General features: G+C 42.0%; 2 protein-coding genes across 2 annotated transcripts; both read right to left on the bottom strand.

Moving 5' to 3' along the window:
- Positions 1-1,361: 1,361 nt before the first annotated feature.
- On the bottom strand, positions 1,362-7,483 carry drgx (dorsal root ganglia homeobox). The gene is made up of 7 exons (XM_050071200.1): positions 7,372-7,483; positions 7,136-7,218; positions 6,226-6,326; positions 5,588-5,689; positions 3,771-3,943; positions 3,303-3,415; positions 1,362-3,200 (listed from the first exon to the last, which is right to left on the bottom strand). Exons 2-7 carry the CDS (start codon positions 7,191-7,193, stop codon positions 2,821-2,823), a joined length of 927 nt encoding a protein of 308 aa, XP_049927157.1. The 5' UTR covers positions 7,194-7,218; positions 7,372-7,483; the 3' UTR covers positions 1,362-2,820.
- Positions 7,484-8,986: 1,503 nt separating this feature from the next.
- On the bottom strand, positions 8,987-25,885 carry ercc6 (excision repair cross-complementation group 6). Its single transcript, XM_050071423.1, has 23 exons — positions 25,595-25,885; positions 25,155-25,360; positions 24,807-25,035; positions 24,256-24,376; positions 24,022-24,139; positions 22,035-22,752; positions 20,428-20,556; positions 19,784-19,942; positions 18,770-18,905; positions 18,341-18,511; positions 17,892-18,068; positions 16,301-16,417; positions 15,712-15,807; positions 14,866-14,911; positions 14,656-14,828; positions 12,844-12,954; positions 12,341-12,460; positions 12,009-12,103; positions 11,364-11,509; positions 10,638-11,237; positions 10,367-10,535; positions 10,198-10,276; positions 8,987-10,107 (listed from the first exon to the last, which is right to left on the bottom strand). The coding sequence occupies exons 2-23, from the start codon at positions 25,348-25,350 to the stop codon at positions 9,658-9,660; spliced, it is 4,356 nt and encodes a 1,451-aa protein (XP_049927380.1). The 5' UTR covers positions 25,351-25,360; positions 25,595-25,885; the 3' UTR covers positions 8,987-9,657.
- Between the last annotated feature and the right edge of the window lie 320 nt (positions 25,886-26,205).

The following is a 26,205-nucleotide window of genomic DNA, read 5'->3' as shown; positions in this document are numbered from 1 at the left end:
TGATATATATCTTTTGTTTTCTTTTGCACAGTGAAACTCTCCAACTTTACTTCAACAAATAGTTTCATTGTGGAGCTACTGAGGACTGTAAGCATTGATCACAAACGCTGAGGATGCTCTTCCCTGTGCTGAGTAAGGAGGAGCGGAGCTGTGGTTATGTGGCAGACAGCAGACAGGCACATTACTTGCTGCATTAAGATATGCTTTGTTTGTATTATCTCCATTCAGAAATGAGCTTAATTGATTCTAATTGATTGGGTTATTGATCAGGTCTGTTGCAGGAATGAAAAGCAGAGATGATACAGTAGTGGGGTGTTTTTGGCCCCTCAGTGGACCGGCCCTGAATGCACCGTATGTCTGATTTTGGAAGCTGGGTCCTTGAATAGTAAAAATTTTAGGTGCTGCACCCAATGTCAAGCAAAAGAATTGTATGTATGTGCCAGTCTTTCTTAAGCACACTGTCTCTTTCTGTGTGCCTTATATTGTCTGTGGATGGGTGCATGTGCACAACGTCTCCCTGTTTCAGGACATATTTCCCCACATCCCTGCAAAAATATTTCATTACTGCAACAAAAGAAGCCCATTAACTGCACTGTAAGAACAGAGTTCAACTGCTGTCCCCCATATTCACCATGTTTGTCTGCTTTTCTGGCCGCTCTCCAGCTAATTTGATATAACAATGCTCCACAAAACCGCCTCGGGACTTTTTTTAGGTGACAGAAAATTATCAATGATGCCACATGCACAGCTGAATGTCAACACCAACTTGACTTGTTTATGAAATATTAAAGCAGTGAATTATGGGCACCATGCAGAACTTAATGATGATCGGAGTCATTATAACTTCAGCATCCTTTGTTTTGGCTAATGATTAAATTCCACAACTACTGTATTCAATTTTGGAGAGATTGAATGTGTTTTTCACGTCTTTTGTATGAGTTGGCTGGATTGTGTCGTACATATTGGTACATTTTCGGAAAAAGAGCTGATTTGTATAAGGATATTGTGTTATCATTAGCTGCCATGTCAGGGGGCTTAACATCTTTGCTCTGGAGCTCTCTTAAAGAAAATCATTATATTAGGACATGATGTTTTTGGTAATATTATTTGTGCCGTGAATAGATACAACAGAGTACCTGCTATATAATATTATAATACCAAATATATAAAAATAAGCCATAATAGGTTCTGATTTTGAACCTTTATTTTAACTGCATTTTGTCATTTCTGTTTCAAAAGCATGAATTTATTTGTATGGGTGGTGTGTGTTGTTTTCTCATAGGGAAATATAGTGTTCCAATAAAAAAAAAAATCAAATCTTAAAAAGTGTAAATGTCACAAGAAGGTGACTCACAGTGAGTGAAAGCGTCACTTTATTAGAATATTTGCAGGGTACTTACAACATGCACACATAATGGTGTTAAAAAAAAAAAAAGAGGACATGAGTGCTCTGTACTCTGTGTACAACCTGGCACGACTTCTGACATTATCTCCCTCTTCCATGTCACCAGGGTGTCGCCTCATCAATTATTGAACCAGTACTTCATGGTAATACATAATTTCTTATCAATTATTCATGATAATGTGTGTGTAGTTTACTTAATTGTGTTATTGACTATCAAAAGTAATTTCCTGAAAATCCTCAAGGACGCAAATTGAATCAGCCCAACTACTGGTTGTGTGCTCTGCGGTTAAGTATTCGCAATCTGATCAGCTGATCCTTTATTCAAGAGTCATCCTGGTGAAGAGATATTTAGGAATAATAAATCAACACATGTATTGCCTGTGATAAACTACTGTGTGAAGAGCCCTGAGGTGATGAGAGATGATATTTTTTCAAAATGTAAATCCAACATTAATAAATAGCATATATCATGTTTAATGGGGTTTATTAAAAAATGCTCACAGAGAGGAAGAGAGGGAGGAAGAGGGTGAGCGTTCCTAAAAGTAAATAAATAATAAGAGTCACGATTGCTCTCCTCTCCCGGCTTTAAGGGAAACTGATAAATAATGTATCACAACAGATGGCTGGAGCGCGAGGCAACAGGAGAGGAACATGAGCGACTACATCTTTAATTGTTTTAAAGAACATGTCACAACAGGACTGGTGTGTTCCCTGTCTGCTGGCGCCACAGATGTGCTAACAGAGTGGAGGGGACAACCACCGCTCTGTCACTGGGTCTGCCTCAGCCTACGTGAGCATACTGTATTCTGGCACATGTACACATTTACACTGAAAATGGCTGATTATTATTAAAGTGCACTTTCACTTTAAAAATCAAAAGAATGAGAGATTGTTTGAGCCCGTTAATGAGCTGATGGCATAAACATTATATTGCCAAAATCCACCCAAATCCTCACTGTCCTGCCATCAGTTCTACACTTACAGTTTACATGCATTAACATTCACAATGTAAGCATCCGTCCTCTTTATGAAAATGAGAGGAACTGTATCAGGATTACTTAAATTCACATTATCAAATAGGTTTTTGTTGCACACATGTTGTATCTATGTTAGTCCATCAAATAGAGTCCAAGAGTGTGTGACGACAGATATAGATCCAAAACCACACTTGTGCTTCTATGGGGATAACAAGGCCCCAAATATTCAGCATTTCTCACAAACAATAATAATTTACTGTCAAATAAATATTTCAATGTTTGCATCCACACACTGTGATATCAGTAAAGTCTTTCCCAGGCTGTTTCTGGAGTCAGTCAGTAGTTGTGCTTGGTTGTTCGTAGGACCAGAGTAGAGTAATAACAGGCACGATCACACAGATTTAGAGTATCAGTACGTCCACGTTTAAGTCCAGCGCTTCACTTTTTCTCCAGTGATTCCTTGGAGCAGTGAGGGTTTTTGTCAGGACTGCTTCCCAGGACTGAGACCTTGGTGGCCGGGCTGGGACTGGAGGTGTCCCCCCCTCTCCCCACGGTGACGGGCACCTCGATGGCAGAGCCCACCGTGGGCCTCGCCACCCCAGCTGCGCCCATGCCGACTCCAGACAGGACTCCCACGCCGGAGCCGGGCCCTGTCGCCGCGCCGAGCAGGTTGGCAGACTGCAGCACGGCCTCCGAGTGCTCGCGGGCCTTCATGCGCAGGGCGGCCACGCTGGCTGTGCGGTTGCCCTGACAACCGTAGGGTGGCAGGAAGGACAAGCCCATGGGGTCAGAGACACAGCAGGAGCACAAGCCATTACCTGAAAGATAACCACAGTAGGAGATGTGTTGAAGACTTCTAGAAACCAGGTTTTCATCATGATCACTATCTCTACTTGCCAGGTAATGAGAATCATATTTACCTTTCAGTGTGGCGACCTGCGAGAGGGCCTGGGCGTAGGTGGCAGAGTTGAGGAGTGTGCCTGGTATACATGATGGGAAGAACGGACCACTTGGACCCACTGTCCTGTTGATACTAGAGAAAACAGATTGTGATTGAGTGACAAATTGTTCTACTGATCCTGCATTTATGGAAGTATGTTCAACTTTTCTAACAACAATGTGCACTGCAGAGCTGCTTTTCTCTGTGGCTTTGATTGTTTCATAATCAATCTAATTGGAAGAGTTTATTAAGGCTGCTGTGTAATCTACAGAAATGATCTGGATAGCTGTCAGAGTTTTGTGGTGGCAGTTATTGACATAAAGGATATTGCCTCTTATTCATTTCAATCATCCACCAGTCTGCAAATCTGGACCAGCAACCTTTCTGCTACCACTTGGACACTGTTTCCCTACAATAAAATCTCCAACAATCATCTGTCTTCTCTCACCTCTGTTGCATCTCCAGCGGTTCTTTCTGCTTCCTGCTGTGGTCCACTGGGGACTGAGAGTTGATGCTGCGAGATGGAGGAGTGCCGTCACTCATCTGCTCTTTCCCTCCTTCAGGGTCTGCGCTCCCTCGCTCCGTCTTCCTCCACTTTGCTCTGCGGTTCTGAAACCAAACCTGCATTAAAAAAAAAAAAAAAAAAAAAAGAACGAGAAGACAATTAAATTAAATCACCAATTAAAGCTGGAAAATGGCTGCATTTCCTGACACATTAGCAGTTGGCATCCATTTATTTTATTTATTGAATTTAGCTTTATACCCATGCTAAATTGATTCTAACCAAGTTCTTAATATCTTCTTTTCACAGACAGACAAATGCAAACTTAAAGCATGCATGTGACATTTTCCTAAATGCTCTATTTGCTTTGATTTGTCTTGTACATCAAGAGGTGTTTGAATGTGTCACATGAGCGCTCTAATTTCCCACAGTCCCTATACTTATCCCCAAAACTTCACCATCCACAGAGCTGAGAACATATAGCCAAGTTCTGGTATCTTAATCGAATGAAGGTCACTGCCTATAACAACATTTAATTGAGCAATTTTTCATTATCATATTTTAATGACTTCCCACTGACAGTTGTGCTGCCCGAGAGAGAGGCAGCTATGATGAAGTCGTTTATTTCCCTATTTAGTGATTGTTTGACAACATCAGATTCGATTAGGACTTGGTTCTAGCAGGCATTAATCATGATGTGTGAATGGAGGTTAGAGTCGGTGTGCATGTGCTCTGCATCCCTCCTATTGTAACGGAGGTATAAATGATGTCAACAGCCAAACAAAACACTTGCATTCATTCGGCATAAAGAAAGGACAACATTTTGGTGGCAGGACAACAATACAACCAATGGACTTATCTCACCCCTGCACCTTCCAGCTAGAAGTCGCGCCCCCCCACACACACACCCGTCTCTGAATGGGCTATAATTGCTCCATTAATCTCAATTTGCAGCGTGCTCTTAATGCGGGGGAGGCCCATTGACACTTTACAAAAAGGGGGGCAATAACACTACAACAGAAAGGAAATTTATTTTCTAATAATAATGTAAGTTTAATATCCCTGCATACTGCGGTGGATTCATGTTCAGATTTAATAATAGGAATGTGGTAATCGGATTAGGAGGGGAATAATTTGTTTACAATCCCTAATTTACAGCGCTGGATTCCATTATCAACCCCGCCATTGGGTTTAAGCGATAGTAAGATGACCCTGGGGAACAAAAGGCAAACTATTATATTTCCCACAATTAGATCTGTGCGCACAACAAAACCCAAAAGCAAATCTGGAATGCAGGAAATTACATACAGGACACATAACTTAATTACATCTGGCCAAGTTTATAACCGCGCATATGTGCAGGGCAGGACCGGAATATAAATTGCCAAATTTAAGGTGCGTGGTTTTTTTGGTGTGTGTTTGTGCTTTAAAGTGTGTGTGTGTATGACAGAGAGAGAGAGAGAGAGAAGGAGAGTTTTGGAGGCTGCAGGCTTTGCCCTCTTTTTTAAAGCACACGCCGATTTCTGTCTGCGTAACTGGGAAAGGATCTGCATGGATGATGTATTCCTACCTTTGAGACGCGGACAAATTAGTGAGGAACATTATCGCTGGTTAATTATGAATGACCGATTAATCAAGCTAATCTAATATTCACCATTATGTTGATGTTATTAAAGTGCATCGCCGGAATGACAGAGTGGCTTAATTTACCCTCTCTTGCATGGTCAAACGTGCCCAGGACACATTACGCTGCTGCAGCCTACCTGCACCCTGGCCTCGGTCAGGTTGATCTTCATGGCCAGCTCCTCCCGGGTGAACACGTCCGGGTAGTGAGTCTGGGCGAAGACGGCCTCCAGTGCCTCCAACTGCATGGACACAAAACACAAGATTGAGTTTTAATAAGTTTATTTTCTATTGATCTATTTATTTGTATCTGTTTATTCAGGCTTCTCTTTCTTTCTCTTCCTTTATATTATCATCAGATATGCTGGTTAAAAACCCGCTCGCTTGCACATTGACAGGAGCAGACTATCAGATATAAAAAGACGAAAATAATCTTACATATTAGCCTAACATCTAATTGCCTGCAAAGAGAGGGCAATTTACAGTTATGCCCACGCATGATCTTCAAAAGGACAGATAGGAAATTCTTGCATATTTATTTTCATAAGTGTGAAGCAATGTTGATTTTTTCTTCTTATAGGTCGTTATCGCATCAGACCAATTATAAAAGTTTTATTTTTGTGTCTGTGATAAAAGCACTCAAGTCCTTCATTTTGAAAACTTTGCAAAGTGTTTTATTCTTTATCTGGTTTTAGTTTAGTAGCCCTATCTGTTTCTCTTTAAGTGAAGCTCAATTTTATTTCATATAATTGATATTTTTGTCCTGGAAAATAATTACCTGTTGCAAAGTAAATGTTGTTCTGTTTCTGCGCTGTTTTCTACGTAGAAATCCATCATCAAAATCAGCCGGGGCGTGGTTCCCAAAGCCGCTTGAATTCACTGTAAAAAAAAAAAGTTTATTAGAGAGAATTCAGTCACTCAATAAAATTAGATAAATTCAATATTTGTGTTTAATTTAGTTCATTAAATGTGTTTTATAAAAGGAAAGCTTACATCTTAAAAAAGGAAACGCAGAAACAAACTATATTTTTTGGCCAAAGCAGACAAGATCTCTGGCACATTTTGTATTTCCATTAGTTGCATGAAACATTGATGCTGGGTGTCTGAGGGGAACCATGACGGACTAAGAGCCATGACACCCAACATCTGTGCCCGGGACAAAACGCCCCCTCTGCCCCGGGGCCAAACCACCAGCGCTTTTCACCAAAACAGCCAGCAGACTGACATAGCAGAGGGAAAATCAGACTTAACCCTTTAAATACACCTTTGAATTTGTGTGTCAGAGAAATAAATCGCTCGTTTAGATGTTGTTGGAGATGCATAATGCAGCCAACTCAATTTTGAAACATGGAAAATATCTGTTTTTATCGTCTTGTTAAGGCGATCACGAACTGCGGGTTTAAATCTTTTTATTCATAACTGCATAAAAATAACTTTCTCTTTTATAAGCATGTGTCATTTTCATTATTAATGAATAATGATCATAAAAAAAAGAAAAAAGAAAACAGTTCAGGCCTATATTCTCGGTCCTCCTCCAACAACAACACACACTTTGTGCGCGCAAGTGCGCAGCGTGAGCGTCACAAAAACTTTTCAGACTCTGGCTTTAAGAACATATCAAAAATAACTCGCAGCTGAATGAAATCAGGTGAAAACGATGCTGTAAACACACAAGAGAGGAAACTTACATGTGTTGGAGCGACAGCACTCTCCGTCCAGCTGAGGCGGACAGTGAAAGTAGAACATCCTGGCGCGTCTCCGAGCTGCGAACCTGGAACAGAGACAAAAGTTTCAGCCCAAAGCCTCTACACCGTGTGCGATTCAGATCTGTGGTGGAAAAATGAACACGTTAAATGGTCCTGAGGAAAGGCGGAGCCGTGCGAGACTTAAGCAGATTCAAAGTTGATGTGAGAGAGCATCCTACCTGCAGTGAGGATGCTGATGTGAGTGACTTCCCGCTCTGGAGAGAAGTGGCTGCTGCACTTCCACTGACTCTCTGACTCTCTGTCTGGGAGTGTCCACACTCGCTCTCTCCCCCCCTCTCTCTTTCTCTCTGCCACACACACACACACACACACACACACACACACACACACACACACACACACACACACAACACACACACACACACACACACACACACACACACACACTGTCTCTCTCTCTGGGAGTGTCCAGATGTCTCTATAACTGTATAACTGTCTACAGAGTGTTAAGGCTTTCAGCTAGTGTCGCAGAATCTCACGCCTAATTGGTCCTAATCGGATTATCACGGCTTTGTCTCTCTCACCCCCAACCCCTGGTGTGTGTGTGTGTGTGTGTGTGTGTGTGTGTGTCAGAGAAAGACAGAGAGAGAGGCAGAGAGGGGAGATGTACCCAGGGTGGCAAACGGCAGCTCTGCTCTGGTGCCAAAAAAATTCATCACAAGTGATTGTTATTCCAGAGTCAAGCATATTCCCTAACCATAAACATGCACACATACCCGCTGCACTTTTTATTTGGTTCTTTCATATATTAAAAAAAGGAGGATGACTGCTTTTGGGTTTTAGATTGACTGTCGGGTGGGTTAATTGCTCGTCAGGGTGTGTTAGGGGGTCCACTTTACAAGGGGTTGCGCATGTAGAACACTCACAAGGCCAAATTTTTGATTTTGTTCACAGCAAGGGGTCCTGCGATTTATTTCGCTTCCTCAGATAAATGATCTGCTGCGGGACCCTTTCAATTAGTTTTAAAGCGCATCTGGGACGGCAGAGCGCAGACGCCATGCGTCTCTGAGGTGGAGGCAAAATGAGGCTTCGAGAAGCAGCTGAAATTTAGAAGAGGAGTGCGGGATTGGACTAAACCACATAAAGTGCAGAAAATCCCTTCTAATGGCGCGTAATTGGTTCTGTAATATCATTACAGGCGGATAATGGCCAGTTACAGGGCCCCGCGCTATTAAGGGTTTCCCTGGCGTGCAGCGTTTATGTTATTAAAGGGGGAATATAATGATATTTTAGTTATTAAATGCGCGTAATTAATTTATGCACCACTGAAAATAAAGTTGTTATTATGACCTCGGCGAGGTGCGTGGAGAAAATTGAAATCAAATAACGGTTGATAACTTTATCCCAATATTTGGTCTAGACAACTCTGACAAGAGTGCAGGCCTGAAGTGTGTGTGTGTGTGTGTGTCTGCTTCCTGTCAGCGGCTTTCCCCTCCATCCTCTGATGGTTGCTTAAGTGACTTAATGAAATCACACTCATCTTCCTCGGTTAGAAACACTTTTACAAGTTAACTTTAAACAGGTTTGGCAGATTTTGGGCTCCCATGTTTAGATGATTTCTACGGTTATGTACCAGATTTCATTTCAGGACCCTGGTCAGCACCAAACCTTCACAGGCAAATAAAACTGCAAAAAACAAATTAAATTCAAATGTCAGTATCTACCATTACTGATAATCTCCTTTAAAATATCATTATTTTTTACATTGTCTCGGATTAATTCAATAAATCTTCCTTTAATTCTGTTTAAATAACCAAACTAGGAAAAAAACAATCAGCTTAAGAGGTTTATTTCTTACAATTAATGCAAGACAGCATCAATATTCTTTTATTTATATAAAACAAAGCAGATAAATTACTGCTTTTTGCCATTTTGTCCACAAATAATCAGAGGTAGGTCACAGTTTAAGAAAAGTCAGTCATCACAAAACCCACCAAACCCGGTGGGGATTTGGTCATATTTACAAAATGACACACTTACTTCCCTATTAAATTTCATAGAAATGTGACAAGTGAGACAAATTGAAAGCATAAAATACATCTCAGAGTAAGTCATTACTCGGGGTTATACAGTTTTAACTTTCTGGCAAATACAAAACCAGTGAATTCAAGTATAACCAGGGACAATCAATCAACAGGACAGAAGCAACAACACGTGGACAAGCCTAAATCTCAAACAAACAGTGCGACAGACTTAGACTTCTTTAACTGATAATAATATGAGTTTATCTGCTAAAATGGCATTCCTACAATATGGTCTTTCAATAGCTGATGCAATCTACTGTCTATCTCTGATGTATTTTTGTCAGACAGATATCTCAATTTGACAGAATAAACTAAAGAAAGACAAGTAAACAATAAGAAGTTGTTGGCTTAATCTCGACAGACTCATAACTGACAAGTATTAAAATCTGCATCACAGTTAAGTCTTTGTTCCGCTTTCACTCAGCGGAAGCTCTCCTTCAGTCTCCACATGCCCTCCTGACCAGACGTCCTCTGGAAGTCACAGATGCTCCTGAGCAGCTCTCTGAAAACAGGCGCCTGACTCTCAGTCAGTCTTGGTTTGAAATACTCCAGCACTTCCTGGGTGGTAGCCTGTCCGTCCACATTGGCCTGGAAGGCTATGAAGTTGCGCACATCCACCAACAGCTCGTCATGCTCTGTGGGCGGAGCCGGGGGGGAGCTCCTTACTGGAGCCCCGGAGCCGTCCTCCTCTTCTTCTGCATCTTCTCTCTGGCTGGAGGGCATGCTGAGGTGATTCCGGGCTTTCATCTTGGCCAGCAGGGAGGAGGAGGAGAGCGGGGCGGAGGCTGAGTCACCTTCCATCCCTTCTCCGCTGAAATGAGCGCCCGAACCAGGCTTCTTTGACACAGACTTCTTTACAATAGCAGCATCCTAAAGAGAGAAGCAGATGACACAAAATTTCATCACAAATTCATAACAAATGCCAAACCATCTATCTGTTCATAATAACACTGCTGTTACCTTGCATTTGCCTGGATTGGGGGCAGATTGAACAGAAGGTGCAACCAGGAGAGAATTATTCTTTTGTCCAAACCGTTTCCTGAAAGAGCGGACAAGGGAAAGACTGAGATGTTTGGTTCACATAGGTGGAGCTCTAAACAAACCTAAGTGTGTCAGTGAGACTGTGTACCTTGCAGGTGGAGGAGGGGGTCTATTTAAGGCCAGCCTACACTGCTGGCGAGAAACCTTAAGCGCTTTCAGGGCATCTTTAGCCACCCTATTAGCTTCTGCCTCCACTAGAACATAGTCAGGGTTAGAGGACTCCATGATGGTGTCATGCTGCATCACGCTGTGGATACCTGAAGAAAAAAAGAGTCAACAAAGCAGTTTATTGTTTTGCAAGAATTTCCAAATAAACTATGTCTGACAAGGCTGAGGGGGTTTATGCACAAAAAGCCTACCAGATTTTTTGAAGAGCTTTGCCAAAACGTAATCGTCTGATTTCTTCTGTGCCTCATCTTCATCCTCCGCTTTCTCATAGGTCTTTTTCTTCACCAAATGAGAGATGCGATGACCTTCAAACCGAGAATCTTTGGAGTGTTTACGCCTCTTATGTTTGTGTTTGTCCGAGTCAGCTGAGTCGCAGTGCTTCCTCTTTTCCCTGTGTTTCTGTGGGCTTGTCAGGGCAGAGTCTTTGTCTGTGTGTTGGTGAGAACTGGATGAGTTTGAGTTTTTAACTGCTGGTTTGGCTGCGTCCCAGTCTCTGTTATTTTGTCCTGTACGCTGTGTATTTGCTAAAATATTTGGCTCTGCATCCAGGCCATTTCGGTCGGTGCTTTGACTGTCTCTTAGGCCATTTGGTTTACCCGGAGAGTTTTTACTGCACTGAGAAGTGTTTCCATCTCTTAATGCAGGAATGTTTGCTGCAGACTGTCGGCTGTCTGCACCGGTTTCATTCTGGTTTGCCGAGGTGTGTTTGTGTTTATTGCTGCTATGGTTTACCGTGTGTGATGGCCTTGGCCTCTGAGGCTTCTTAGGTGCCTTGACATCAGAGCCTGTACCTGTATGACAATCAGAACCCGTTAGGTCAATTATTAGAAACTTATCTTTAAAAGAGATTCAGATAATTCAATAATTGGACAATAAAACATTTCAAAATAAAAGACAAACAAGAAAAATGTGCAGACCTGCAAATATGGCACTGGTCTCTGTTCCCTGAGCTCCATCGGGGTCAGCCAGAGTGAAGAGCTCATAAATGTCATTCGACTTGAAGAACCGTCTTTGTTTGGGGTCCTTCAGAACGCGGTTGGTCAGAAACTGTTTGAAGATTTGCCTGAATTACAAAATACAGAATTAGATATGTGTGTGTAATTTGTTATTTTACCTCAGCAGGCAACCCCCGATCATCTGTCACCACAGAGTAGTCTGGCTGATGGATGAGAAAATTAGTTAACCACACTACTGTATGTATCAAAATAGAATCCCAGCAGTTCTTCCAACTTGTTTTTTTAGAGCACTTTGCAGACCCAAGCCAAACAGAGCAACAGTTTAGAAGTCCTAGATTGGCCATTTAATAATGCAGGAAAGCTTTTCAATTACTGAGAACTGGGATAGTGCAGGTAGTAATACAGCAGTGATGTGAGCAATTAGTCTTGTCATTACCACTATTCACGAACGTGTGAAAGATAACTAAAATGCGAGACTGCGTTAAAGAAAACACAAAAGCCAGTGTGTTTTTTTTAAAACCTCTTTTTAATTGAGTTCTGTGATTGAATATTGCGTGTGTGTGAAGTGCTTAGGGCCGAACATAAAAAGAAAAACAGCAATCTGACCTGTGGTAGATTTTCTCCTCGATGGTCCCTGCAGTCAGCAGTCTGTAGACTGTCACTTGCTGCGTCTGACCGATCCTCCATGCTCGCTCCCGAGCCTATAAAAAACACAATATATTCAAATTAATGATAAAGTAAATAATCTGAAACACACAGTCAAGGTTTTTAGACTTAAAGTACACAAGGAAAAAATAGGGAGACGCAGGAAAAGCTGCAACTGGAAATGTAGGTAATTTAAAGATGCAAATAACACATGTAGAATAATAACTCCCCTGAGAAATAATGCACTGTGTGAATGTTTTATTTGTACTACTGAGTGTGTGTATCTGTCTAACCTGTGTGTCGGTACTGGGGTTCCAGTCTGGGTCATAGATGATGACTCTATTGGCTCCAGTCAGATTGACTCCCAGACCTCCAACTTTAGTGGTCAACAAGAAGATAAAAATAGATTTGTCCTGTAAGAAAATAATATCAGTGATTAACAAACATCTTATCCACATTTTAAACTTGGGGTATAATCATATAAACAAATTACATTAGATAATTCTGAGGCCATAACATCCTGTTCTCTTAAACTAAAGCCTATTTAAAGAGAATCAAACAGCTTAATCTAAACTTGGCTTTCGTTACTGGTAATCTAAGCACACTTCTTTATTAGTTATAATTTAAAAATCTATTTGCTGACAGAAACAATAAGGCACATCCATTCCGAACAACAGATTGTCATCAATTAGTGTTTCCACCTCAGGGTGCGCAGGGTTCAACTGAAGCATCTCGTCCCTCAGGACAGGATTTTCATGGGAAACACTTAGAGCCATTAGGGATGAATAATCCTTACCTCGTTGTAGCGAGCGATGAGGGGCTGTCGGGAAGCTATTGTGGTAGTGCCGTCCATTTTCAGGTATGAGTAGTTATTCTCCATCGTGAATACCTCCAAGATGTCCAACATCTGGAGAGGAGATAAAGACGGCAAAGAGACAGTGAGAAAAAGGCGAGGAGAGAAACATAAAGAGGAAAAGAAGGGCTGAGGGTTGGATTATCTCTAAAAGGATTAGAGAGATTAATATTACATGGACAGAGATACCGACAGGGAGGGTCTCAGGTTCCCTCTGAGGTATAATCTCATTGGTATTGACTACAACAGCTGGGGCCTCGCTTACATACACACTCTCTCTCTCTCACACACATACACACACACACCGCTAGCCAGCAGCAAATAAAGAGACAACATTTACAAGTGGCATGACAATTTAGGATATTAATTTGAAGTAGGTGTCGGTGAAAATCAGTAATTACAATATTTCTGACCAAATACCTTTATCAATACTGTGAATATATTTAGTTTACTATTTGTGCTTCCACCAAATATTTACACAACAGTAATGTGGATATTAAAACTAAATAAGTAAAGGCAAAACAGCAGAGCAGCTAGAACAGTCCGCTAAGTTCAGTAAATGACATCACTTTAATGCAGGTTTTAAAAGCAGGAACAGCAGTAACGATATAATGGTGTACAAAATCTAATACAATATCTAGTCTCATGTCACAAAGTCTATTTAATATTGATATATTGCCCAGCCCTAATTTAAAGCAGGAAAGAAATGTGTAGCCTAAACAAAAATTAATCAGAGTGCATTTATAGCTTTTTTGCATATGATGTCAGACACAGGTGTGCTGTCCAAATAGTGGGTAGGCAACTGGAGGCAAGGACCACCAACACTGCACAAATGCCTATGATTTGCGCTCTTTATGGTTGTTCCTATCGATTAAACTGGGGAAAAACAAAGGCTACTTTGAGTCCAAAAATAGTAGGGGGTAAAGGGGAGAAGGAAAAAACATGTCACTGAAAAACAGCGGCAGATGAGGTTCAAAAACCCCTGTCTTCGGTCTTGAGGAGCAGAGTCAGCTAATCTCAAACATAAACATTAAGTGTTGTGTTAAACATGCCTCGAGTAAGATGCAGTTACAATGTACTGTGACAACTTCCCCATGTTTTTAGCCACAACCCAGATTTTTAACAGCATTTCACCAGACCACTGGAAACGGTTGATCCGTTAGGTAGAAAACAGCACCGAAAAGTTAGCTAACATTACCTTGTAATGTTAGTCTGACAGCAGTGCATCCATGCACAGGGTTAAAATATAAAAGACAGGTATACTCAAGCAATTACTAAACCAGCCAAAAAGAGAGCAGTTGTTTCAGTTGTGGCACACTATTTAGTTACAGTCTACTTGACTCTTGTACATTTCATCGGCTCACTGTGTAATGTTAGTAATGTTAGGAGGTCTAGAAGACGAGGTCATCCAGACCTTTTATGTAGTCCCTTTCCTGTATATCCAATTCACACAGTATATAGATTCATCAGTTCCTGTCCCCCATCTGAATTTTGTGGGTAATTACAGTTACGCGACTGTAAAGAAGCTATACAAGCCATTCTCAAGAAATATCCGTTTCATTGCTATCTGTTGCTTGGACAACAGCATTTGTCCCTGTTTACTTCCTGTCAGCTGCTGCCTTAACAAACACTCCAATAGAAAATACAAAGGGACTTTGTTTATGTTGTCAGGTTTGAAACAGTCTACATATTAACAGCTATTTTAGCAAAGGGATTGATGGGCAAACAAAAAAGCCAGAACAACTTGTTCCTCACCTGTCTTGACTGAGTGAAGAGCAGGACTCTGTGGCCCTGTTTGAACCAGAGTCGCAGCAGAGACTCCACCACGATCAGCTTGCCCGAGCGTTTCCAATAGCCAAAGTGTTCCTCCTTAGTTAGCTGGTCCTCTGGAATTCCCCTCAGTATCCGGGGGCCGCCCGAGAAAAGGTATTCCCCTCAGTATCCGGGGGCCGCCCGAGAAAAGGTCAGGGTGGTTACAGATCTTGCGTAGAGCTATCAAACCAGAGAACACCTAAACAGCACAAAAAAAAAGGAACATTTTTAAATACCGTTAGTTTCATGAACGAAGAGTTGGTGCCAGGTGACAAACCTGGTAAAAAAAACACAAAGCTTGGTATATTTACAGCATTTTACAGCGTTGCCCCTTTAAACAAATAAACAAATTTACTTTAGTCTACAAGAATTAGTTACATAATTTATTTACGGACAATAAAGGCCGTGTTTCTTGATGAAGGCCCAACGGTCACTGCATTAGTAATGGTGGTTAATGGACCAAGAGTGACCACTGAATATGTCTATAAGAGCATGTGTGTGTGTGTGTGTGTGTGTGTGTGTGTGTATGTGCATGCGCACAATCTGCTGTGGTCACCCCTGGCTCTCCAACCACGTCCATTTGGTCAGTGGTGATAAATGGTCGAGTCTCTCTCTCAAGGGTCTAGCTAATGTGAGAAGACACTGCACAGCTTCCTTAAAAGAGAGCATCTTAAAGAATACTAAAGTCAAGCTATTAGGGGTTTAACAAAATTTACATTTAATTCCACCGATGCTGCTTCAAGGTGTTGTTCTTTAAGTGTAAAGGAGTGCATAAAAATACACACAAATGCCTGTGAGTGAGAGAGGTGAACTGATATTCATCAATTAGGAGGTTAAATAATGAATAAGGCAAGTCCGGTTCCTGGAAGTCTTCTCCTTGACTGAGAGTTTTGCTCTTCTTGTCCTTATAATGTAGCGTGGGTCAACGCAAAGAGCCCAAATGGAGGAAGCATAAAACAAACACCGTGAACCCACTTTAACTATGAAAGAGAGGCTTACCTGCATGTCCCCGTTAAGTATCTGGTAGACCTCTTTGGAATCTAGGAAGGTCTGATAAACCTGCCGCTGGTCCTCTGTTAATCTGCAAAACAGAACCTACACACACACACACACACACACACACACACACACACACACACACACACACACACACACAAACATACAAAAACACACACACAGAGAAGTGTAAGAGTGTGTACTAAGCAGTGAACATCCGCTTTAAAGCCCCTTGATGAAGTGCAGTGTGTGTGAAGAGAAATTAGAGGGAAGCAATGTGTTTTTGGAGCCACTGCTGTCCCCAGGGACTGACTTAATGAGCTGAAGTGGACTGAGGAGTCAACCAGCGTCAGCCGCATGGACAGACCAGGGACCAGCCACCTTAATGAATACCTGCTCCTTTTACTTTACCAGGACTTTATTAGCTGGCTTCACCTGACAAGGGCCATGCACATTCATCAAATACTCCTTAGACGTGGCACATACAGTCACATCCAATCAGATAAACACCTCCCCAGTTAAGAGAAGCAGGCGTGAGAGGCTGTTCAATACTTAGACAGAACAGGGTCAAATGTCTTAGTATGATGAATACCTGTTCATTTTTGTCAGGTAAGGAGAGGTTGGCCTTGACGTCTGCTTTCATTCTTCTGAGCAGGTAAGGATTTATGGTGTCTCTCAGCACGCATGCGCACTTAAATGCTGTTTGGACCTGAAAAACAACACAAACAAACTGCTTTAAAACAATAGCAACAGACTGTCAAGCAACCGCATCCACGATCCCACCTGTCACTGTGGATGTTTCCTGAGGCATGATTGTTATTTTAGCGCTCTCTCATCACCTCCCTTGTGTTGCTGTCCCTTTCACTAGCACGAGCCATTAAGCATTGATCAGAGTGCTGTTGGTCTCGAGGGACAGAGCCCTCTTCTTTCATCAGTACTACTCGCCAGCTTCATTGGAAGCAGAGGGGGAGCTTTGGTCCCACCCTGCACTACGAGCCCCGCTGCAAAATGCCCTGCTACACCTCATCCAGAGTCAGTGCTAAAGGCCATTTAGCCTTTTAAACATTAACTCAGTGGGGGTCCGCAGAGGGATCAAAGACACCCTCGGCAAAGCCGGAGGGGACAATATCATGGAGAGATTTAAGGCTCAATGGAGGTCAGAGTGGAAAAGAAGAAGAGCAGGGCAGCAGATGATCCAGTGATCTCTGCACAAGCTGCTGAGTGGATTCACATGGGGATGCAAACGCTTGCTTCAGTAATGGATCCTGCATCCACATCCAGCCCCACCCCATTCTGCATACGTTTTTACATACATCTAGTTGTGCATGCACATGAACATCAGCCGAGGGCCTGATCTGCTGTTCTGAGAATTTCGAGAGGAGGATAAGGCAGCAGAGCTTAGCCCTCTCTGACCATTTAATAACATTAATAATTAGTAAAGGTTTTTATTATCGACAGCGGAAGAAGCATCAATAGCCAGCTTAAATAATTAAATCCATACAGTCAGTGGGTTATTAACGATTGAGCACTAATGACAAAGGGCTACAATTTAGCTCACTGGCTCTCCACTTTAGCCCTTCCCTCTCTCTCACACACACTAGGGATGTACTGAAGTTCCTTTGCATGGACTTACATTATCCTGCTCTGCACTTAATGGCTCTGTTGCTCTACAATCTCTCCTTCTGACTAGCCTTCATCTAGCTCTCCAAAATTGGGCCTACATGCGTGTGTGTTGCTAGTGCTGTCAAGTGACACTTTAGCCCTCCATCGCTCCCTCACTATGCTACAGTTATAGGTTTGCTTATCGGGTTGTTGCATGCATGCTATGCATCCTTGTCTTCCCTTTTCATTAACTTCAATCCATAAATGAAATAAGCATTATAACCTTTTGTGTTATCCTATTCTATTTTTTAAACATTGTTAATCTACTTTGTTTTAATTTGAAATGAAAATGGTCAATTATAGAATTATAAAACCCAAAGTACAAGATAAAGCACAATGACAACTTCATGCTCAGTCTTTGCACCTGCTTCTGCTTTGCTCTTAACTTTTAAAAATGTGTCCCAAGTCTAAAATAGGGGGACATTTCTTAATGGATTTATCATACAACTAGTCTTTGTCGTTCAAAAATGAGATGCAGAGTCTAACAAATCCTGACTGTGCATTTGTGTGTGTTCCAGTACCTGTACAGGCGAGGCGTTGCTGTATCCTCCCATGGTGATCGGCACAGAGAACTGCTCCATAAAGACGGGTAATGTCCCCAGTTTGCCGGGGAAGACAAAGTCAAACAGAGACCACAGCTCCTTCAAGTTGTTCTGCATGGGAGAGCCTGACAGGATGAACCTGTGGGGAGTGCGAAACTAGAGAGAAGGAGGAAAGAATGTATGTTATATATTCCTAATGATGTCCTAGCATACTTGTTATTGTTCTAAGTATAAATGGAGTAAACGACATATTCTAATGGTAGGAGTGTGGAAAGGGAGGACCTTGATAACTGACACAAATGAAAAGGCATGTATTACTTTTTCAACTTTAAATGTATTTACATGTAAAGGCCGTTACTGTTTGCATGCTCTAAGTGTTGTGGTAAAAATGTGTGTGCTCATGAATGTGTCTGTGTTTGAAACAATACCTGTTTGCAGGCAGTGGTAACTCCAGCATTTGGATTCCTGATCTTATGGCCCTCATCCAGTATAATATAGTGCCAATCATAGCGCTGCAAGATGTCTTGCATATTCCTCACAGCTGAATATGAGGTTATCAAGATCCCATGACACGCCGCTATCTCTGGAATAAGCTTTTGCTGCAACAGAGGACAAAAAAACATGATCAGTACAGGTTTTTGTCAGTGCAATTCCTAACCATCTCTGGTAGCTTGAGTGTCGAAGTAGGGCATCTACTTTAATATGGTTTGAGGAGAGAGGTGAAGAGGGGAGAAGGTTAGGAGATAATGCTGCATAAACAGACCTCTAGTGCCCCCCAGAGGAAAAATAGACCCTGTAGAAAACTTTCTAACTAAATTAGGAATATGAAAATCAAACACACACGAACACATAATTACCTTGTTGCTGGTGAACGAGCCAGTTTCATGCAGGACAGCCACTCTGAAAGGAGGCCACCAGGTGTGGAACTCCTTTACCCACTGGTGCATGACTGTGGCCGGGCACACGATGACTGTCGGACCCAGACCAACATACCTACAACCAAACACACAGTACAGAGGTGTTTAACTGCAAACCTGTGATAAAGATAGGTAACAAGGGAATTCAGGGTTCATTTAAATTTGGATAACCTCAGCAAATTTCATTAGCAAATTAAAGTCATCATTTCTACACCAAATTCTAGAACATTGTCAAATGTGTCATGGATGTGTCAAATGTGTCATGCATTCAAGCATAAGGTAAACAGAGAGAGCCGAGTGCCTGTGTACAATAATGTACATTTACCTCCACTGCCCCATAAACTCTCTGTGAATGAATCTAAGAAGGTGTATGGACACACGCTCAGCTTCTCTGTGAAGATTTACAAGTGCTTTGTCAAACACAGACGCACACACGCACGCATAAAGATACACTAATGGGCTGGTATGAACCTCTGCCTGGTGGAAGCTATTGATACTTGGCCATAATTGAGTTTGCAAGCAATCAATTTGTGGGCGTCTATAGTAGACAGAGTATTGACCATCCACCTCCTAAATGCATGTGTGTCGTTTGTGCAGTAAAACTAGATTATCACTTCCACTGCGTCACGTTTTCCACGGTTGATTTGTTGTGACACAGCTGCTCATGAGTCTGAAATTCATTATAAGAGTTCATGAAAATGCTCACTTTACTCTAACACACTCTCTCAAGCACGCAAACACACACACACAAACAGAGTGTCAGTGTTTTCTCTGATGTCTGCAGTAAGAAAGTGAAGAGTCTGATAATTGAAACATGTTTAATAATTCAGATGAACACTCTCAAGCAGAAATCCCCCTAATCAAATATTCATACCATACAGACACACAGTCTCTGGTCACAGTTTGTTGTTGTTGTGTGTGTGTGTGTGTGTGTGTGTGTGTGTGTGTGTTTACCTGTAGTTGGATCCTCTTGTCCTCAGTTTGCTGTAGCTCAGTCCAGCCAGGAAGCTGATGATCTGGATGGTTTTGCCCAATCCCATCTCATCTCCCAGGATGCCACCTGCCTGCTGACAGTGGAGTTCCCACATCCACCGCACACCTGTCTGCTGGTACCTAACGATGTGATATACACATATGTAAAAAAACTAACAACACCTGTGCATGACGGCAACTGTGGACACTGAAGTGCTCACATGACAGGGTGGTCTGGTATTTACGCTGTATTTCAATTGAAATCTGGTTCAATTGTGCTTGCCAGTAAGTATCAATCCCTGCTAGTTAACGCTTAAAAGTCTTATGAAACAACAAATGACTTTCCAATGAAAGCTTTTGAGCTATAGCAGCAGTAAGTGAATCACTTTTATAATGTCTTGATCAAATAATCTTTGATTAATCATTACATTTCTGGGCAAAGGTTCCTGGAAGCAGAGGGTGTATCATAGACCAAGACACCAGAGAAAGTACACAGATATTTTTCATACACAAATTGTTTTACAGTTATTAGTCACATCCTATCACTTTGTTAATTGGCAGTTATAAACATCGGTGACCGACAGTGAGGATATTAGATAATTCCCGATGTTGGACATTGAACTTACTTGTAAAGTTTTTTCCAGAGGAAACCAGGCACTTTGAAGCCTTCATCAAATTCTTCATCACTGTCGTCTGTAAACTCGCCTCTTTCTCTCTTCTCCTCTCTTTCTCGAAGACGCTGTCGCTTCCACCTCCTGGCGGGAGAATGAGTACATAATAATAGAGTAAAACTAGCGGTTAAAAAATGGTTCTCTATTTTACTGTGAAGCTCTTGGGTGGGCTTCAGTCAATACTAGTGAACACAACTCGCTGAAGGAGAAGTCAAAGAACAAAGACCTGCCTCATCTTCAAGCTGACATTGTTCGCTGTCAGTTCTTCAGCGTTGAGTGACAATATTTTAGTCTTAACTTCAAGTGATTGACATTGTGTTATACATGCGAACACTGACATTATTTGGTAATCCAAGCTTGATAAAGTGAGAGATATTACAAATGAATTCAGTTTCATGATGGATCTGTCTCTGGCATTAGCCCTGTGATAGACTAGTGACCTGTGTACCCCACAGCTCGAACCCAGAAACAGGGTGAGCAGGTATACCGAATGTATGGATATGCCATTTGCACCTCTTGCACCCACTGATTTATTTTAAGACTTGCCTACACAGGTGTATGGATAGCAAATGTTTTGAGTTGTGGGTATTTCCCTTGAGCGGTGAAACATCTACAGCAAAAAGGGAAATGTAAAGGAGAACAATTTTAATGGTGCAGGAGAGAGGGCAGTTAGAGGCACAGTCGTCGCGCAGCAAATGAAGATTGATACAGACAATTAGTAGTGCGAGTTCCCCAGAAAGGTGTGAGGTGGAGAGGATAAGAATCCATCTTCATTTGGGCCTGGTCCTGTCACCCTGCCACGAAACTGGTCCTTTAGCTGGGCCTGGGAGACCACACTCTCTAATTAAGTCAAGACTAAGCATTGGTTCAGTTAATTACACTTTTCTGCCCCCACTACACCCCCCCCCACCCAACTACAAATACCGCCTGCTCTAATAATATCATTCCTCATATAAGCTAGCCTCACCATCCATGCCGTGTCTATGCTGTTGAATTGACATTCAATCACTGTAGTGTAGAAAAAGGACACATGCCAACACAATTTATTTGGCAGCTATAAATATGAAATCTCATTAGGGCTGCTCTTCCATTAATTTGAGCATTAGAGTGAGTGAGTGTATAAAACCATGTGCAGGAGGATAATTAGGCCAGTGTGAGAGCAGAGAGAGAAGAAGAGCAGGGAGTGAATTTGCTTAGTCAAGAAACAGCTGCCAATCTCATCTGGGATTAACTCTCCTTCTGCACTATGGAGCCAGCAGAAAGCGACTGCTTTTCTCCTTAACTAAAGGGAATAACAATAGCACATTTGCACCACTGCCATTGCAAATGTGATGCAAAGTTAAAGGCTAAATCTGGTGTTTGTTGAGCATGTCATTTACAGGCGCCGATGTATGCATTCTCTTTAGAAGAAGACTTGCTGATGAAAACTTTCGGCACCTTTGCATCCAACCATAACTCCAAGAAGAAATCTACTGTTCACAAACTGAAAACAAATAACAAAACTGGGGGGCAACATTACCAATCATTTATATAAGTTTACAGCAGGAAGTAGATGATCATACCTTATTCTCTGTCTGTAGTACTTCACATCTCCATCATCTTTGTTTTTCTTGTTTTTGCCCTTCACACCCTCCTCTCCATCTGAACTCTCAGGGTAGTATTCTTCCTCGCTCTCCTCTCTTTTCTTTATTTTCTTCCTCGCTTTCTTCTCACTTTTTTGCTTGTATGGTTTCAACTCATATTCCTCATCATCATCCTCCCCAAAGCCCTCCTCCATGGCTTCTCTTTCCTCCTGGTCAGGATCTATGCCTTCGTCACTGGGCAGGTACTCTGACTCCTCGCTGTCTGTCTCCTCTCCCTCAATGTGACGCTTCTTCTTTGGCTTAGGGAGCTGTGGCTCAGCCTTGGGCCGAGCCTTCGGATGGGCCTTCAGAGCAGTTATCTGGAGTTTTCGCATGCGCTTCTTCATTTTTTTATCCTTGGAAGAGGAAACTTTTTTGTTGGTTTTCCCCCTGGCCTCTACACCAGGGCTGAGTCTGGAGCTCATCTTCTTCTTAAGAAGAGGGAGTCTCTTCCTCTCAGTAGCAATCTTGGCCTGGTCCGCCAAGTACAGGTCAAAGGCAGAGTTCTCAGCAAGCATAACTTTTCGAGGTTCCTTTTTTTCCTCCTTCTGCGGGATTCGGGTTCCAAAAGGAGTCATGTGACCTTTCCGGATTAACTCCTCCCATTCGGTCTCCTGAGCCGGCATGAGCATGCTGCCCAGTGTGGATGGCCCGGCTTCTGGTACAACACACACATCAGGCAGGGTTAGAACTGTTGAGATAACCACTAGCAGCATTATGGAGCGGTGCTTTTATCAGCAGGTCCCTGTTTTGTTTGTGTCTTGTGCACACATGTGTATGAAGACTCATATGTGCAATCAAGTTTGAACAGACTTTTTTTTTTGTCTTTTTTTTTTGTTTCAAGTGTTTGAGCTGAAAGGAAGGAAATATAATGATCACATTTATTAGGCCTTAAGGATGCACACAATACACTTTGGTAAAAAAAACACTACATGTAAAACCTAACTGCTTTTGTTTACACGAAAACTCCACAGTGTGGAGTTTACTTCATATGTGCAGCTATATCAACATTTGTTTGATGAACAATGAACTGATCAGGAATTTTCTTAAGAAGGTTAAATCAGCACTGAATGGCATTAGGCTGCAAAACTGCTTTTCAGCTACATAGCCACAACCATCTGTGTTGTCGAGTTGGTTTCTATACAGTACATGTTCAGCTCTACCAAAACACAGCATAATGTCCGTGTCAAACAGAACTGGTTATGTGTTAGACATCATGAAGCAAAGTGTGAGTAAAAATGATTACAGTAACAAATTAATGCAGTTCTGTGTTCTTTTTTAGACAACATTACACAAATGTCAAATGTCTATTGACAGCTGTTTGGGAGAGATTAGTGTTGTATATTATGGGTCTCTTAGATTTAGACAATAGGTGTACTGGTAGTCACTTCTGACACACCCATCGATGAGGAGCCAGCAGCTGTTGCAAGAAAAACACCAAAGGAGAGTTAAGTGTAAAAATATTTTTGCACAAATTTGTGACAGTCTTCCAATTACAGCTCATCTTTCAAAATGTTTGACATATAAATTGGTGGGTGTGTCAGGGTGATATCTGCTGAAGATATAACATATATGAACATCGACAGCCATCACGGCACTGTAGAGTTTATTTTTAAACACCCGATATTTATTCAAGCCTTTGCTTACAATCATCTCTGACAATTCCTTAAATAAGAAATGCCACAGAATAGCCTTCTTGGCCACCGTAACTGCAACTGGTATGAATGCTTTGCATTGTTTCCATTTCTGCTTTGTTTTGTTACACTTTGGGCAGTGATGAACATGACCCTGGTTTCACATCATCTATAAAAAGCTGGGAACCGCCACATTTACGCCTCATGTGACTCAGTATTAAATCCCTTCATTAATGAGTGGAAACTGCAGTGTAAGTACACTGAAGGGAGTCACAGGTTAAAAGACACCTTACCTTCCTCTTCATCATCACCCTCTGCCAGAAGCTCAGCCTCCACCCTTGCAACATCCTCTCCTCCCAGAATGGCCTGAAGTCGCTTTTGTTTGGCTTTGACTTTCTTCAGCTGTTTCTCCTGAATTAAAAGGTGTTGTCATCATTTCGACAGTCACTATCAATGTTATGTTAATGTGACATTATCATGTAAATCTACAAGTTTAATCAAAAAGTTTGTCATATTTAGTATTTTACCTTATTTTCTTTCTGTCGTTTGACAGATTCAATCTTCCTACTGATATCTTTGCTGGAGGCAGCATAGGGAGACAACTGCTCAATAATCTTGTTTATTTGTTTCAGAGATGCTGTGACAGACCTGAAACACAAACCACAAAAAAAAAAGGAAGATCAATCAACCGCTTCAAGGTTTGTTGTTATTTTGAAATCAAAAGACATTTGTGAAGATACTGTAGATTTGAATGTGCTTGTTAAACTTTATATGCTTTGTTTCATAGTTTCTTTATCAGAGCTTAATGATTAATTGGCATCTGATCAGAAGTCAAAAGTGCTACAGCTGGTAAGTCCCGCTACTAAGCAAAAATGATTTTTAAAGCCAAAAGAAAAAACATGTATCTCAGTATGATTTTAACATTTTATCAAACACAAAACTAAATGATACTTATATCATTCAGACTGTGTAGTCTTAAATTGTAAGACATTTACAGGAACACTCCAACACAGCACACATATTTGCTAAAAGGGAAACCATCTTAGGGCTTTATATTAATGCAGTTATTGTCCTTTACCTGACATCATCGAGCACAGACTGGTACTCCTTCTCTGCCTCTGCTTTAGCAGCAGCATGACTGGCCTCCTGGATTGCCTCGTCCACTTGCTGCAAGACACCTTGCTCAAGGACGTCCTGGTCGTACACAGCCACACCAAGGCCCTGGAGTTCATCAGCTCCAGAACTGGCAGATGCTGCTTGGATACGCTGTCGGTCAATCTGCAGCAAGGCTCCAGACCTCTTACCACCTGTACCACACCACAGACGACAATACAATGTTATGTTAATCAGCAATCAGTTTGACAGCTCAAACCTTTTCATGAAGTTCAGCATGAGTCTCTTTTGGGGCAAGAATTGCATTGCTTACCACTGCTGCCCTCCCCAGGTCCAGTGTTGACAGGATAGGCTGAAGCAGCCTCGGAGCCCTGACTGTTATCAGGGAAAGAGTTGACAGCTGAGCCCCCTGTGGCCCCATCTTCCTCAGACCCTCCCGGGGTGAGGGCAGCACTGGCAGGGCTGGAGAGAGAGGAGGGCACCTGGTCCTCTGAACCGTCTACAGGCATAGCGATACAGCTGTAAACAGAGTCAGTCAAGTGTGTCATTCAAATGTCAATCAGCTGATGTATGTCTCTTCTAAGCCTGGCTTTACTTTAATTGTTACGGGTTAACTTAGCGTTAAATCCAAAGAAATCTCGTTAGCAATAACGTTAACTGTTAGCTGTTATCTTAACGGTTATATGACTTCAAGCTAATTATCCTGTAAGAGTTAACTTAGGCTTAGAAAGGGGAAATTAATATTTATAATACCTGGTCTATATGAAGAATATACTACATGAAGTAAGGCAAACCGTTATAACATCCACATAAAGTTGAATTGGGGACATTTAAAGTCTCCCACAGCTGTCCATTGTTTATGTGGCTAGGCTAGCATGCTAAGCTAACAGTGAGCCATACATCATCAGCTGTGTTGGCAACCGGCAGCGAGTCGGTTTGTATTAAACCACCAAGAAATACACATTCACACGACGGCAGTTAACGCGACTATGTTGTTGGCTTTCTGGTACATTAAACCGTGAGTAGACGAGATAGTGACAGACATTACTTACGAAACGTGCAGTTACACAACACAACTGCCTTGGTTTATGTCATGTTGCTGTTGAAGCTTCCTGGTTTCCGGTGCCAGAGAAGGCTTTGTGCTGTTTGTTCAATGGCTACCTTGTTGGACAGCGCCCTCTGCTGGTGCATAGCTGCACACTGCTATAGCCCTCTAGATGGCGCCATAACACCATTTATTTCAGTGGAGACTAGAGGAGCTCACTGAGCCACCCTCCAGTCCACAGGAACAATTTGACTTGTAACCAAGGGCGTGGGTATGATTTCAACATTGGTGGGGGACACATGTAGCTGAGGTCTGAGGG

Source organism: Epinephelus moara, chromosome 19 (genome assembly GCF_006386435.1).
Source record: "Epinephelus moara isolate mb chromosome 19, YSFRI_EMoa_1.0, whole genome shotgun sequence".
NCBI lineage: Eukaryota > Metazoa > Chordata > Actinopteri > Perciformes > Serranidae > Epinephelus > Epinephelus moara.
The sequence above is the reverse complement of the archived record's forward strand: the minus strand, read 5'-3'. Positions and strand labels throughout refer to the sequence as shown.

Coding starts and splice junctions, on each gene's coding strand:
- drgx (XM_050071200.1), bottom strand. CDS start 7,193: ATGTTCTACTTTCACTGTCCGCCTCAGCTGGACGGAGAGTGCTGTCGC. Junction 6,327..7,135: donor GTGCTGTCGCTCCAACACAT/GTAAGTTTCCTC, acceptor TTTTTTTTACAG/TGAATTCAAGCGGCTTTGGG. Junction 3,944..5,587: donor TGACCGAGGCCAGGGTGCAG/GTAGGCTGCAGC, acceptor TTTTTAATGCAG/GTTTGGTTTCAGAACCGCAG.
- ercc6 (XM_050071423.1), bottom strand. CDS start 25,350: ATGCCTGTAGACGGTTCAGAGGACCAGGTGCCCTCCTCTCTCTCCAGC. Junction 24,140..24,255: donor AACGACAGAAAGAAAATAAG/GTAAAATACTAA, acceptor CTTTTAATTCAG/GAGAAACAGCTGAAGAAAGT. Junction 20,557..22,034: donor TACTACAGACAGAGAATAAG/GTATGATCATCT, acceptor TTCTCCCGCCAG/GAGGTGGAAGCGACAGCGTC.